Here is a 15,911-nt window from a genome sequence, read left to right on the forward strand (position 1 = left end):
GTCGTGGTAGACGTCTGTCGGACGGTGGATGAATGTGTTCAAATGAATAGGACTCAAACGCCAAGATTGCGATCTTCTTCAAACCCTTTTTGTGAAAGCTTGCCAACCGTCACGGGTCGGGTGAGTTTCGGGGTCTATGGATGAGTATATCTTGGGGGAAGCACGATGCATCACTAACCTATGGAATCCATACGGATCTTCGCAAAATGTCCTTCGTGCATTGAAGAGTGAGATAACCTCATCGTGAGCGCCCCCCTAAAGTTTACTCTGCAAAGTAGCACCGCATGAGCGAACTCAAGAGCAAGCCCACCCAGGTTCATGCAACGTCATCGCCAGTCTCAATGTCTTTGGATGCCATTCAGGGCAGAAGCTTCCCAAACATGCAGGAAATCCAAAATCCTGCTCGGTAGACTTCTCAATATCTCGTATCGGTGAATCTTTTCACGACATCCTCTCATGTTGACGCCAAAAACTCACCAAAAGTTCGGATGAACGTTCACTGAAGCAGAAAGACTCTGGAGACTTTGGAAATGAGTCACCCATTAATGCGCCGCTTCCTGATCTCCTAACTGCTTGGGATGAGTTTCCATGCGATTAGCTTCTTAAACTGCCTGTGAATAATCCTTCAAGAATTGGGAGGTCTCGACCGCCATGCTGCCTAGAGTCTGGCCTGGGGGAACGGGCCCGGTTCAGGGGTAGCCCCGGAAAAGTGGGGACGATGGGACCGGGGAAATCAGGCAGTCTACCCCGGCTGAGCGGCACGACGCTCGGTAGCGTTTATTAGTGGCAGTTCTGCCTGAAATTCATCCCCGTCCGATGCCATGTGAGTTGCGTTAGGAGTTTGACTTCATCCTTGAGATTGTATGAAGTTGATGTGCAGTTGCTGAATATAAAGATGAGAGGGAACCGCCATTGGAAATCTACATTAGGAGAGTCATCCCCTTCAAGCAGATCATTGTTGCCTATCCTCATCAACAACCAAGCTCAACACACGTACAGGATATGTACATTCTTTACGATAAGAAGAATCCTTCAGATCACATCTCACACATTCAAATGCCTCCCGTTTCAGCTCAAGAAACCGCCACCATGTCTCTCAGATTTAACAACTTCACTGACGGTGAGACGGTTCACCAGGTACGTGATGAACGCACACCATCACTAAGAGCACATCGTCTGAAAGATACGCTTCTGACTTTGCCCTCAAATAGCGCTGTGTAATCATCAAAGGAACCTACACGCCGGGCTCTAACGTTTGCGATGACTTTGCAACAGTCGAGGCTAACGACAGTACAAACACGACTTTCCCAACCCAAACCTGGCCCATCGCAGATAACAGGATCAAAATCATCGCCCTACTCTCACCAGGCCTCAACACACTCACCATCACCCGCACATCCGGCACTCAAACCATCGCCAACGAGCTCAACCTAACATACATCCCCCTCCTCCAATCACCCCCTCTCCACCTCGCCGTAATGGTCGCAAAGGACTCCCCTCTCCTCATCGACTGCCCGCCCCTCAAACACGGAGCCTCTTCCACAGCCCATGCTTCCCTCGACGCCGCCATCGCCAAGCTCCGCATGTCTGCGTACATGTGGCAGGCCCTCACCGCCGAAGACATGCGACTCAAGGGTCTCGGTCGTCGCTCCTTTAGGCTGGAGGAGGAATGGGCTGCCGACACGACTAGCCGCGAGTTTCTGAACGGGCTGCATGAAGCTGCTCTCTTTGACAGTGGTGCCATGCGCTCCACTGCCAAAGTCCATATTATTCGATCGGAGAGGACGACGGCAGAGATCCGTGACGCGGAGGTTGCACAACAGAACGAGACCGCAAAGTCAAGAGATGGATTGTTTGACTACTTTTTGGATGCCCTTGCGGCCCAGGGCTCGCCTTTCGAGGCTTCGGCGCATCCAGTTGTCGCGGGTATGATTCTTGATTCGCACTTTTCTGTGAGCAAGAAACTCATCCTCGGTCACGCCGCACTGGGATGCCATAACCCGACTGGTGTGTCCCTCGGCATGATGGGCAGTCACCTGACGTACTCGTGGCCTCGGTTCCTAGAGGAAGTCTCGGACTGTCTTCTCGACACTCGCGCCCCGGGACAGACAGTCGGCGACGACAACGGAGAGTGCGGGACGTTCTGGGAGGCTTGTTCGATCGGGCAGGGCGCGTTCTTGCACGAGGTCGGACATGCTTTTGGGGCTCCGCATACGACTGGTATCATGGCGCGCGGGTATTCTGGCCATTGGCCCCGAAACTTCCTTGTCAAGACGGCGTACTCTCAGAAGGTCAACAAGGAAGGTTTTGTCGTGGTTGATGGGCAGACGGAGAACGATGCTAGGTGGGATCTGCGGGATGCCCTGTCCTTCCGGTCCCTCAACCACTTCTGGCTACCCGGCGATACCAGACTGTCAGCGGTGCAGCGATCGAGCGCCCCGACTGTCTCGCTCATCAACATTGAGACTGATGATGTCGGAGTTGAGATTGCTTGCGCAGCCAACCTCGCTCGCATGGAGTTCAACGACAAAGCTGAACTCCTTCCATCCGTGGATTGCCCGGCCTGGAAAGTGTCTTACACTCTCAAGGAACTCGAAGCCCGCTACTCCCGCGACGAGAGCCTGAAGCTCTACGTGCTCGGTATGAACGGCAAGACCAAGACGGTGCGCGATCTCTGGCGTCTCTTCTCATCGACCACGTACGTCCGCATTCCCGGGTCGGACGTCCTTCTGCGCAAGCGATCCGTCGTGACGAAGGACCTCGAGGAGTCGGCCGATGATGGCGAGGGAGAAAAGTTCTGGTCGTGGGCGACGCTGCTTACACGCCGCAAGAGCGCTGGGTCTGTTGTGCGGGCGAACTCGGTGGATGTGCGGACTGGATGTATCCTTGACGGCGCGTATGTGCATTTCCCTGACGGCGATCGTGTGAACTGTGGTCCTCGGATCAATAAGTGGGGTGGTGGGGAGCATACGTTTGGCGGTCATGCCTCCGAGGAGGTTAAGATCCCTAAGGGTGCAGAGATTGTCAAGATTGAGGTGTCTAGAGAGGAGGACACCCTGCGCGGTATGAGGATTCACCTGAGTGATGGCTCGTCTGGTGGTGCTTTGACGGGATATGAGGATGTTCCCGAGACCTCGACTCTTGGTAAGTAACCTGGTGTCCAATTTGCCACATGAGATTACTGACTTGGTATAACAAAACAGAGGCGCAAGCAGACGAGTGTATTGTCGGATTCTATGGCCGCAGCTGGTGGGGTAGCAACTTTGATGGCTTGGTTGAGTTTGGCATCATTACCGCTCCCAAAGACTTTGAGTTGCCGGACGTTGTGTACGGAATGATGGAACTTCAGAACACGGAAGGAGGCCTCGGGGTATGAATCTTTTGCTGCTATATGACATCGCCGAAGACAGGCAGCTAACATCCTTTAGCGTGAGGCAGATTTTGAGAATGGGGAGGAGGAAATGGACGACGAGGAGTAGATGGCGACGGCTTGCGGTTGCTGGAGCTGAACCAGCCTGGGAGATCTACACTGATAGAGAAGTCATGATCGAATAATTGCGTGCAGTATCTCTTTTGCCTGCAAGGCCAGGTTGCTGATTAGGTAGTCTTGTTGTCATTTGAATACCATACAATTTGCTCAACTTGACGAAGGCACCGTCGACTGAGCTAAACGCATAATCTCTTCTTCAATCATTCGCAACGGATCAAACGTGTCCGCTTCTTTCCTAAGCTCCTCTGCTCGTCTCTTATACTTCTCATCACCCAGAACCTCTGTGACTGCCTGCTCCACGGCGCTCACAGATGGAGGTGACTCGGCTAGAAACGCCCCCAAGCCAGACCATTCGATCCTTCTCCCAATGTCTGGCTTGTCAAACGTGTTGCCTGCTTGCACCATAGGAAGACCATTCGAAACCGCACGCTGAAACCCTCCGTACCCGCTGTTCGACACAAAGACGTCCGCGTGTGCCAGAATCGCGTCATACGGGAAGTAATCCACCACCCGAGCATTTGCGGGCAATTTCCGGTCCTTGAAAGTGCTTGTGTCGAGAGTTGCTCCGGTCACGCAAAGACACGCGACGACTAGAACATCGGGATGTGTAGCGAAGGCCTTCATTGTCGGGATGATGAGTTCTTTGTGGTCCAGGACTTCCGTTCCCTGGGCCACAAAGATGATCTTCTTGCGATTGAGATTTGATACCTGGAGAGATGAGCTGTTTGAGAGAACGTCATTGAACCACGTTGGATATGTGAGGTCAGCTGGAATAGGTTTGATCGGGAGTGTGCCCGCGAACTTGATTTTCCGTGGCCAGTCGGATGACGGAAACTCGAGACTCCGGAGACACATCTGCAGGACTGTGTCGTGACAGACTGTCGATGCGTCCCAGAAGGGATGTTCCATGCTCGTTGAGAGTCCATCGTAAAGGCACTCAACGGGCTTGGGACATCCCATCATTCCCAAAACCCACCTCGCGCGATCTTCAGCAGGGCTGTTCCACGTCTCCTTGAATGCTTTCGCATTCCTTGTCCGCCCTTTCTCACTGTCATCGAAAGGGAGTCCAGATCCCCATGGTGGCCGCTCAGGGCTGGTCCAGAACACTGGCACGACACCGATCCCGATAGTCCGAACAACCTCATCATCTGCAAACAGTTCTGGCAAGTCGGTGCCCAACTTCAACGCCAGCGTCCCAGAAAAGCACGTATCCGACAGAACGATGATTTGGCAGCCGGGCTCTCGTCGCCTCATACCCGCCAACGCCACCCGCACTGACTCCAGCCCGCTTGGTAGCAACGAGATGAATCCCCCATCGAGAGATGCGGCAAGTCTCGTGGCTGGATCCGATGCGTGTGCGATGTCTGGCCAGCGAGATGGATCGTCGAGGGTTTTCCAGAGTCCGATGATGGGACTGAAGTGGGCGCCGACTGCCTCGATTATCGGCTTCCACCTCTGTGTTCCCAAGACCGTGACGTCGAAGCCGGTGCTGATGAGATATTTGGTGATTTGAAGCGCTGGTCGCATGTGTCCCTCGCGTGGAGGTACAGCGTAGAGAACCAAGGGTTTTGTCATTTTTTGGACCAGCATTGTGTCTGGTCGGATGTCATGAGCTACTAGAAAAGAACGAAAGGAAGCACACGGTTCCAATATCTCTTACCTCTTGTCAAGTCGTCATTGAGATAAGTGTTTGGACCGGGTAGTTGTCCAGTTCTCGTTATCAGAGCTAACTCAATTAGCAGATGAGTCCGGGGTCCTAAATTGCTGTCAGATAAGCAAGGGCCGTACGAATTAAGAACGCTGAGGTTGAAGATCAAAGCTTGTCTGGAAGTACACGAGTCAGCCTTAGATTGAGCCCCAAAACCACGTTCAACCACATTTCGACCCAGGGAGATTGGAGTCTCAAGGGGTTTTGACGGGGTAAAGTCAAAGTGGCTGCTTCGATCCATCGAGCGATGAAAATTGATGCCATTTGAATCCACTGCTTTTATGTAGTGCTCATATGACACCTCAATCACATCAGATCCTAGTGATAAGGGATTTCGTTTTTATCTCAACCCAAAAGTCACTGGGTTCACTGCATGGGACCCCCTTGATTGCTTTCACTTATTTTGAGTTTGCAAACAACACGCGTATGGAGAAGGTCGAATTGAGACAGATATCGATAATCGCCTGACTCGGGGACCGCGATATGTGTTGCGATGACTCTTTCGGCATCAGGTCATCATTTGGACCCAAGTCTCAGCTTCGCATCCGTATGCAGCATCCTCGAGCACATAAAAATTTGAGAAGCAGAGCGAGAAATCATTCAGACCACTAGAACGACGCCAGGAAAGGAAATTTAGAAGCCTTAACACCAACACCATTTTAACAGCACATTGAGACATAGGTTGGATGGTCGATGACTGCCAGAGCTTCTAGAAAACCAGGGCTTGGAGTTTTCGTGTCATTGACACCGATGCTTTACAGACTTGCAGAATGTGCAGCTCAGTTTATCAGACCATTTCTAGTGTTAATTTCAAGGAACATGAAGGCTAGAAACTCAGGATCAGGACCATGGTGGTTGCGCGAACCAATGGATTATGTTCACGCTCCAATCTCAGATGGGTGGGTGTATTTAATTGTCGTTGGCTGCCTTCATGCAGGTTGAGCGCTTACGCCAATTGAGGTTCGTCATCAAGCGCTCTGCTGCCTAAAGTAAGGCTTTCATCAGGCAATGACAAATTGAGGGGCAATGCAAGATTTGCTCATGAGTTCCAGAAGGGGCTCTTGTGCTGATCGTGCTTTCGAACCTAGTAGCTTCGATCAGTTGGAGAGGTTTCTGTCGGATTGGAAGTCTAATTCGACCGCGGCATACAGCCGACTGCGCAGGGGCCAATTAGGGGCCCTATTTACGATTATCGTAGCTAGCCTAACCTACGGTTAGAACCTCCTTTTTATACCTACTACGTAGATATTTATATAGTTTAATTAATCTCTTTATTAACTACGGTTCGAACTAACTACTTTATAATAGGGATACTAATACTAATTAGTAATTAAATTCTACTATTATAAATTAGTAAGGTATTTTGTTATATAAAAGAGACGACTTTTTAATACTATATAGGATAGGAGATTCGTATTAATTAACCTTACGGAAGTAGACGAAAAAGGAGGCGATTCTTAAATACCGTACGGAATTAAGTAATTATAGCCCTTTATTACTTACGAGAGGTCGACGTTTATTATATTAAACTATATTAATTAACAGAACCGCTTAAGCAACTAGCCTTTTATTATTACCCCGAGTAGCTTTTTTACTAAACGACTTTTTTATAGCCGGCCCGCGATTAGAAATTAACTAAGTAATAAAAGGGATTGCTAGTAAGCGATAATTACCTAACCGTAATTAAGCTACGAAAAAGACTACTTAAAAAATATAAAATAGGGTACTAAAAGGCTATAAAAAATAAGATCTCTAAGGTATTTAACCCTACTGCGTACGAGTAATAAGTAGGTATTTTTAATAATTTCTTTAAAATATACGATCTTATAAAAAAGAGGGCTTAACTTCGTTAATTATACTTAACGGCCTATACGGTTCTTAATAGCCTATATAGCTCCTCTACGAGCCGCCCGGCGTTTACTTTCGACTATTCTTATAGAATACCGCCTTAAAAAAGGTAGGTTAAAAAAGGAAGCTATTTAGAGATTATAAAGAGCACGAGGCTTAGGAGGCTAAAAGTATATAGGATAGCGGAAATCGGTAATTAATAAAGATCCCGAGATTAATTACTATATCTTTTTATAGTAATATAAACGTCTACCGCTACTATTATAAAAAGGAACTACTAAAACCTACTATTTTATACTAAACGAAAAGGAGGATCTTAGTAAGTATAATAGCTAGCGATTTAAAAAGGTAATAGTAATTACTAAAAATAGTAAAAACGAAAGTAGTAGCGAAATAGTAAAAAGAAGCGGGAATCTCTTAGACCTTAATAAATTCGTCGGGTAGCAAAAGCACGGATTTATTATAACTAGTGCGCAAATTAAATATATTCCTATTAAGATTAAACACGTTAATAATTATTAATATAGGCACAAGCTAGAGCACGACCCTTAGCGAGTTAGGGTAAAGAAAAAGAGGACGAAACCCGATCTTAAATAGAATCCTAATCCCTTATAAATAAGTAAATATTAACCCGGACTATTAGGGGATATAGATATATAGAATCGCAGATTAGCCTAACGGTAAGTAAATTAACGTAATATTAATCTATTTAACTAAGGTTTACGAGAAAAAGGGGCTATAGGGGCAACCCCTATTTTATAAAATCGTAAACGACCTAAGCTACTAGCTAGATAAATAGTTCGCGAGCGTAAGCTTAGGAATTATAAAAGTAGTTAATAAATTCTTTTACGGGCGAGGGGTATTACTAGCGTAATTATAATCGCAGGAGCTATATAAAATATTAATAACGATAATTATAAAAAAGGAATTCGTACTATAGAACTAGGCCTAGGTTAATAGAGCGTATAATCGCTTTAACGAATTTAGAAAAAGGGTAAACGACCTAGATTTCCTCCCTATAATTACTAACGGAAATCTATTATTATAAAAGGATATACCGGGGCAAAATATAGTACTAGAAGTACGATAATTAATAATTTTACTTATTTTGATTTATAACTTATTATTATTACTAACGCGAAATTCGGCGCCGATCGGTTAATAAAAAAGGAGGTAGATAACTTAAAGTTATTAATAATACGTAGCGACGTAGGGATCGTATATAGATACTAAAAATCTAGCGGTAAATACGAAGTAATTTATAGACCTTAAAAAGATCTTCTTAAAAGAGAAATTGTACTCTAGGGGGAAGTATAAGGTCTTATAAAAAACCCTAACGATGTTTTATAATTATTACGAAAAAGTCGGAATTAGGGAATACTAATACTATTTAGTAATTAATATTATACTTATAAGCAAAGCCTCTAATTATTATTACGAAGCGGTACGTAATCTCGATTAAAACGACTTTTTTAGTATAATTAACGTAATCCGAAGCCGCTTTAAGACTTACGATAAGAACTTAGAGCTCTTATCTAAGCTACGAGCGATTTTTTTTATATTTATAACTAGGATAATAAAGGGTAAATTGCGAGTAAAGATCCTCGAAGAGCTTATCGATCGAATTAATAAGCTAGCGAAAACCTAGCTAAATAAGAGGATAAACGAGCGGAAAGTCGGATATTTTTATACTATAATTTAGTATATACTAGAAATAAAAATCACTTTATACTAAGTACCCGAAGATTACGAAACGCTCTACTCGAGGCTAAGATCTAGCTTTAATATTAAAACGAAAATACTATACTAAACCTACCTCTAAGTATACGACGGCCCTTATTAATAATATTAGGTCGATCGAACGTATAATAAAAAGGGAAAAGAGGCTAGATACGGTAATCGCTAATAAGGAGGCTTAAATTCGTTAAATAAGTAGAGATTTAACTTATAAATAAAGTAATAGAAAAAGTAATACTATATTTATAAAAAAGATAGATATTAGTTAAGTAATTATTCTAAAAAAGAGCGTACTAAATCGTACGAATAGTATAAAAAGTCGAGGGTAGTAAATAGTAAAACTAGCCCTCGTTAGTTTAACTAATTCCTCGTTATATATAAGGGTAGATCCGGGGGTATAAAACCTAGCGACGGTAGCTAAAGTAGCGGCCTAAAGTATATACCCCCTATAAAAAATTTAAAAAATAAGGAAGATCTTATCCCCTATACTAACGAATTAGATTATAATAAAATCGAAGATATTAACTACTCTTTTTTTACCCCGTTAGCCTTTAGAGAATATACGAGGCTAAACGAATAGAGGGTAATAAAAGCTTTTAATAAATAGGCTTTTATATACGGATAGTAAGGGAAGGTCCCTTAGATAACGGATATAAAGGCGGCTAAAAGGGCGAATTTAATAGGGCTAAAGCCTATTATCTTAATAATTAAAAAGAAGACGCTATCTTTCTTAATATTTAAAAAAAAGGAATATAGTACTAAGTATATTTAAGGGTAGCTAGAGGGGTCCTTTTTATACTACTTAGATCTCTCAAATATTAAGCTTATATAGGCATTCTATACGAACGAAAAGTACGGCCTAGACGATTTTTATAAGATTATCTTAGATACTAAGGTATTATAATAATTAACTAAAGGAAAAAGGTAATTCTAAGTACTATAGAAAATCGCGCTAGTAATACTTAATATATTAATAGTAAGTATTATAAGGATTAGTTTCGGCTTAGGTAAGGAAATTATCGCCCTAAGTATAATAGAAATAGAGATATACTTCGGAACGATAACTTTTTATATTTTGCTTATTAATACCCTATTTCTCTTATATTTAAAAGATATAGATCGACTAGGTATTATATTTAATAATACGAGGAATAGAATTTCTAGTAGTAAGTACTTCGAGATAGTCGAACGACGATAGGGGTATGCGTTTATAAAGCTTACTAACGATACGAAGTCGATTAATTACTTAACAAAAAGTGAGCTTAAAGGATTATACTAAAGATTTGGGCACCCGTTAGTTACGAGGCTATATAACTTCTTAGAATAATTAAGTAATAATAATATCGAAATAGGGGCGCTAGAGTAGTTAATAAAAGTATGTTATTAATACTAAATAAATACGCAGAGCCTACGTAGATTTAAGTTTAAATTACGTAATAAGCTTAACTTTAATTAAGAAATAGTCGTTAATATTTTCTATTTAAATAGTCGGCTAGTACTATATATAATTAACGTAGCTATATCCTTCTAAGTAGGGCAATTCCTCCGGGATTTATAAGCAAAGATAGTATGGGTAGCCCTATAAAAAAGCTAGATCGATATATACTAAGGACCGCTAAATAGTATTAGAACCGACGCTAGTACTAGCTTTAAGTTAGTAAAATTTAAAAATAATACGACGGCCTACGGTATCTAGCTAAAAGTCGTACCCGTTAAAGCGTACTATAGTATTAAAAAAGTAAAAAGGGCATACTAGTAGTTAAAAAGGGCGTTTAGAATTATTAAAGAGGAAAATCCGGATTTTACTAACGACGAATGCCTCTAAATAGTACTTAAATACTATAACGATATTATAGGGCCTAACGGACTTATACTAACGCTATTAGTATTTAGAGTATATTTAAGAACGACCTTAGCCTTACTACTATTACTAGGTATAAGTTAACGAGCCCGAGTAATTAAAAAAGTAATATAGGCACTGCGCGAGGTAAGTATAAAAAGGTAAGTTAATAAAGTAATTACTACGCATAATAGGCCCGATATAGGGGATAATTTAAATATACTACTAAATTCGGATATATAAGTATAGCGCGAAATTACTTAATAGTAGACTAGGCTATATAAGTTAATTTTTATTAACGAGCGCTCTTATATAGTTACGAGAGATCGCGACTAGCTACTCGAAGTATTAATTATAATAGTTAGACCGTACTATATAGATCTTAACGAGGTAATTTCTAACTTATAAAAAGAAGAAGAGCTAGGGGAAATTATATAACCCGTAGTAGAGGTATAGGAAATTATCTTTAACGAAATCGTCGTAATAGTACTAATAAACGACGAGGAAAAGGATATTGCTAAAAGGGTATTAATATTATTAGCGAGACGTTATAGAAGACTACGACGGCAAGCCCTAACGCGGCAATTTATTATTAGTAACGAGGTAATTAACACTTTTTATATAGTAAAAGAGAAAGCCGATTTCGAGCTAGTAGTTAAACTACGTAAAGAAGGCGTAATTATAATTATTAAAAAGCTATATAAAGGATTAAATCTTATTGAAGTAAATACTCTTTATAATCGAGGGGTCTATCGATTTATGTTATACGACTTAGAAAAATATATAAACCTCTATATATTTAAATTACGAATAGTTCGTAAGATTAAAGGGAAAGGAATACCCTAGCCGTACGAGAAGTCTAGATACGTAATTTAGGGGTATAGCAACGTTAAAAAGGCGACGCTACTTATATAATTACTTACTATATAGCGCTATAGCTAACGATTAATAATAGTACTAATAGCATTACTACAGAAGAAGGGATACGAGATTTAGAGCCGTAATATTACCTAGGCCTATATTTAATCGGCCACAGGGCTTATAAAGAGAATCCTAGCCTATTTACCGAAGGAAATAGCTAGTAAGTATTTAAAAAGTACGATTATTAAAGTGCTTAAGCCACTATATAGGCTTATAGAATCGGGTACCTATTAATAGGCTACTTACTACGATTTTTATATTAATTAACTATTAATAGTTACCTTTACGTACGACCCGTGCTTACTAGTTATAGAGTACGAAGGCGACTAATTTAGGATTATCGGAATATAGACCGATAATATATTAGGCCTATCCGATATTAACTTTATAAAAAAAGAGGATAAGGAGCTTTAAAAAGCGGGCTTTATAGCGAAGCTAAAAGAGGTCCTTATAATAAATACCCCCCTAGTATTTAACGGCGGGATTTTTATAATCGAAGGGGAAACTATCGTTTTTTAATAAAAGGGGTAGGGCGAGAAGATTAACCTTATTAATCTAAACGTAACTAACGTTAAGAAGCGGTATAAGGCTAAGCTTATATAAGGGGTATATATTATCAGTATTTATTAGCCCGAGGTAACTTTTAACTATACTAAAGTAGCATAGGCTATAGATCTAACTAAACGAGACGTCGAGGTACTTAATAAGCGGCTTAAGTAGTAATAAACGAGTCTCGATCGAGGTCTCGTTTATTACCCGATTAACCTTACGATAAGTAAGCTCTACGTCTTCGTTAATAAGTTATTTATAAATAATAACGACCTTACTTCGTAATTAGGGTATATTATTATCCTAATTAACGAGAGTATAAGCGAGAGCGAATTTACTATATATAGTAATATAATCTATTACTTATTAACTAAAAATAAGTAAGTAACGAGAAGTATACTAGCGTCGGAGGTCTACGGTATAATTAACGGCGTTAACCTCTTTTATATAATTTTAATAACGCTAAAGAAGATTACCGATCGAATTAGCCTTTTACCTATTCTAACGGTTATTTATACCGATTCTTACTCGCTATATAAATACCTTATTAAATTAAGAACGACGAAGGAAAAGAGGCTTATAATCGATATTATAGCCCTTAGGTAATCGTACGAAAGGCGCGAGATACTCGAGATCCGTTAGATTAATAATAAAAATAACCTCGTAAACGCTTTTATAAAAGTAGTACTAAATAAGGGATTAGAGTAATTCGTAAGTAATAAAAGAGTTATTATATAAATAGAGGGATAGGTTATATAAAAAGAGTAGAGAAAAGGGGGAAAAGGAGACGACTTAGTAGACGGGCCCGAGGTCGAATTATACCTCTAACCGTAGTAGTTAAATCGATAAAAAAAAGAGAAAGTTAGTATCGGATTAGAAATCTAATTTAACCGCGGTATATAGCCGACTACGTAGGGGCTAATTAGGGGCCCTATTTATAATTATCGTAGCTAGCCTAACCTACGGTTAGAACCTCCTTTTTATACTTATTACGTAGATATTTATATAGTTTAATTAATCTCTTCGTTAACTATAGTTCGAACTAACTACCCTATAATAGGGATACTAATAAAGAACTAGTACATGAGAAGAAGAGTCTTTTGATCACCGAGTTCTCTTACAACAGGAAGACGACTCCAGCAACCGCGCCCAGAGCCATGCCGACGAAGCTGAACGGAACAGATGATCTGCTGGAACCGGCAACGGTAACAACAGGGGGCTTGGCGCCTCCTGTGGGAACACCACCGCCGGGTGCCGTGGGGTTGACGGAGGGCTGACCTGCGGGAGGGTTGGCAGGGGGCTGACCAGCAGGGGGCTGAGCAGAGTTGACGGGAGGCGAGACCGACACGGAAGGGTTCAAAGGAGGCTGGCCGGCCGGGGGAGTAACTGCAGGGCCGGAAGGAGGTGCTCCTGAAGGAGGTGCACCAACAGGGGGCTGAGCAGAGTTGACGGGAGGCGAGACCGACACGGAAGGGTTCAAAGGAGGCTGTCCCATAGGGGGAGTAGCCGTAGGCACAGCCGGGGGGCTCGCTGGAGGGCTGGCGGGAGGAATGGCCGGGGCGGTGCCGGTGGGGTACGGAAGGGTGCTCGGCGGCTGGGGCTTGGGGCAGTCACCGTTGCAAGGCGTGACGACCTTGCACTTGTCGTCGGTGCACTCGTACTTCTTGTTGACGTCGGTGTACGGGCAGGTCTCGTGCTCGCACATGTCGCCAGTGCAGACGTACTTCTTGTAGCACTCGTCTCCTGAGCAGGTCTCGATCTTGCAGGCGTTGCCGTAGCAGGTGATCTTCTCCTTGATGCACTCGTCTCCCTGGCACTGAGAGTATCCGCAGAGTCCACTCTTGCAGATGATCTTGCGGCCGCAGTCGTATCCGCTGCAAGTCTCTGGGTGGCAGAGTCCGTCCACGCACACGAGGCGACGGCGGCACTCATCACCGTAGCAGGGGTAGTCGAAGCTGACGTAGTCACCGTAGCAAACGAGCTTCTTGTAGCAGTCATCGCCGTAGCACGGCTGGCCGTAGCACTGTCCGTTGCTGCAGGGGTTGGGCGCGGGAGTCTCAGTAGGGCAGTAGGTGGTTGTGACAGTGGTAACGCCGGTGGTGAGAGATCCGATGGCGCAGGTCGAGACTCCAGGAGGGCAAGAAGTGACGGTTCCAGTAGTCGTTGTTGTGAAAGAAGTAGTAACAGTCGCAGACGCGGTGGTTCCACCAGCCAGTCCGAGGCGGATGTAGATGGTGAAGCGGACGTTGAGGCCAATGAGTTGACGTCTGGTCAGTCCGACCTGGCCACCGCAACGCTCAGCGCTGTTGCCACCGCAGGGAATGTTGCACTGGTCATCAGGAACGGAGATCTCGTTGACAGAGTCCACAGTTGAGCCACAGAAGCAATCATTGGCGAAGAGACCGACGTACTTGCTGGATGGGCAAGCAGCAATGCAACGCTCGATTGTCATGGACGCAGCAGACTGAGTGAGAACAAAGGTCGGGAAGCTTGTGGGAGAGCGGAAGCAGCCCAAGTAGCTCGCATCACCGACAGTCAGAGGGTTGACAGACGCGCTGGAGGACGCAGCAGCACTGGAGGTGGAGGTGGAGGTAGAGCTGGAGGAAGAAATCTGCGTGTCAATGGTGGACGTGGTGGGAACGCTGGTGACGCCCTCGGACGTAGAGCTGATGGTTGTGACAAAGGTGCTGCCATCGCTGGTGAAGCTCGAGGTGGAAACGAGCGTGGATGTGAAGGAAGAAGCAACGCTAGTGGTGATGACCGAAGAGGTGCCTGATCCGATGCTCGTGGTGACCGAAGGGACACTGGTAACGCCCGAGGTGACGCTTGAGAGGTTAGTCACGATGGTGCTGCTACCACTGACGAAGCTGGAGGTAGATACGACAGTCGAGGTGAAGGATGAGGCGATGCTGGTGGTGCCAACAGAGGTCGTAGCAGATCCAACGCTGGTGGAGACGGAGGGCACGCTGGTGATTCCAGTAGTGGCGGAGGAGACAGTGGAAGCACCTGTGCTGCCTGCGGCCGTTGGGGACGAGGTGGCTACGGCCAGAGTTGAGGTGACACTTGAGGCAACAGAGCTGACTGTTGTAGACGGGAAAACAGTCGTGACACCTCCTCCGGGAAGGGTTGAGACAACGCCCACGGGGTTGAGAACGAGGGTTGCGATGGGGAGAGCAACGCTGACACCACCACCACCGATGCCGACGGTGGCAACACCGCCAATACCGACACCGACTCCGTTAGTTCCGGCTCCGACGGTGACCGGGAGGCCACCAGCACCGACTGAGGCTGCGACACCTCCTGAGTTGACACCAGCAGTGACGGTGGCTCCGGCAACACCAACAGAGGCGGCAACTGTGGTTCCCACGCCAGCAACAACGGTGGCAACACCGCCGAGACCGATGCTGACACTGACAGTGTTGCCGACATTGGCACCGACGCCCACGCCTGCAATCGTGGTGGTAAGGCCGACGTTAATGGGAAGAGTGGGGAGCGGGAGCCCGAGAACCTGGGCCGCAGATCCCTGGGCCAGGAGGGCAACGGCCGCGATAGAGCGGAGCGCCATTACGAAGAGAGTGACAAGAGCGATTACTAAAGAGTGACTAGACCTCTGGCGGTTAGCGAGAGAAATGAGGTCAAACTGAAAGAATGAATGTGGCCGAAGGGCAAGGAAAGAATGTCGTGATTAGTGTGATGATGAGAGTGAAAAGAAAGTCGTCTGAGGAGGCAATATTGCCGTCTTTTTATCTCGGATTTCGTTTGCCATCGTGTTGACATTGTCTGGAAATAGAAGACTGAAAATGCTCTCTGAAGCTTTT

The 15,911-nt window shown here is 44.5% G+C and overlaps 3 protein-coding genes across 3 annotated transcripts; 1 reads left to right on the forward strand and 2 right to left on the reverse strand.

Moving 5' to 3' along the window:
* Positions 1 to 1,002: 1,002 nt before the first annotated feature.
* On the forward strand, positions 1,003 to 3,479 carry CLUP02_15628 (metallopeptidase; the record flags this gene model as incomplete). Its single annotated transcript, XM_049294552.1, has 4 exons — positions 1,003 to 1,137; positions 1,212 to 3,144; positions 3,204 to 3,370; positions 3,429 to 3,479. 4 exons carry the CDS (start codon positions 1,003 to 1,005, stop codon positions 3,477 to 3,479), a joined length of 2,286 nt encoding a protein of 761 aa, XP_049151698.1.
* Positions 3,480 to 3,637: 158 nt separating this feature from the next.
* Positions 3,638 to 5,439, reverse strand: CLUP02_15629 (UDP-glucuronosyl/UDP-glucosyltransferase; the record flags this gene model as incomplete). Its single annotated transcript, XM_049294553.1, has 2 exons — positions 3,638 to 5,085; positions 5,151 to 5,439. The coding sequence occupies 2 exons, from the start codon at positions 5,437 to 5,439 to the stop codon at positions 3,638 to 3,640; spliced, it is 1,737 nt and encodes a 578-aa protein (XP_049151699.1).
* A 7,771-nt stretch (positions 5,440 to 13,210) lies between these two features.
* On the reverse strand, positions 13,211 to 15,658 carry CLUP02_15630 (WSC domain-containing protein; the record flags this gene model as incomplete). Its single annotated transcript, XM_049294554.1, has 1 exon — positions 13,211 to 15,658. The coding sequence occupies one exon, from the start codon at positions 15,656 to 15,658 to the stop codon at positions 13,211 to 13,213; it is 2,448 nt and encodes an 815-aa protein (XP_049151700.1).
* Between the last annotated feature and the right edge of the window lie 253 nt (positions 15,659 to 15,911).

The sequence above is a fragment of the Colletotrichum lupini genome, chromosome 8 (genome assembly GCF_023278565.1).
Source record: "Colletotrichum lupini chromosome 8, complete sequence".
Classification (NCBI taxonomy): Eukaryota; Fungi; Ascomycota; class Sordariomycetes; order Glomerellales; family Glomerellaceae; genus Colletotrichum; species Colletotrichum lupini.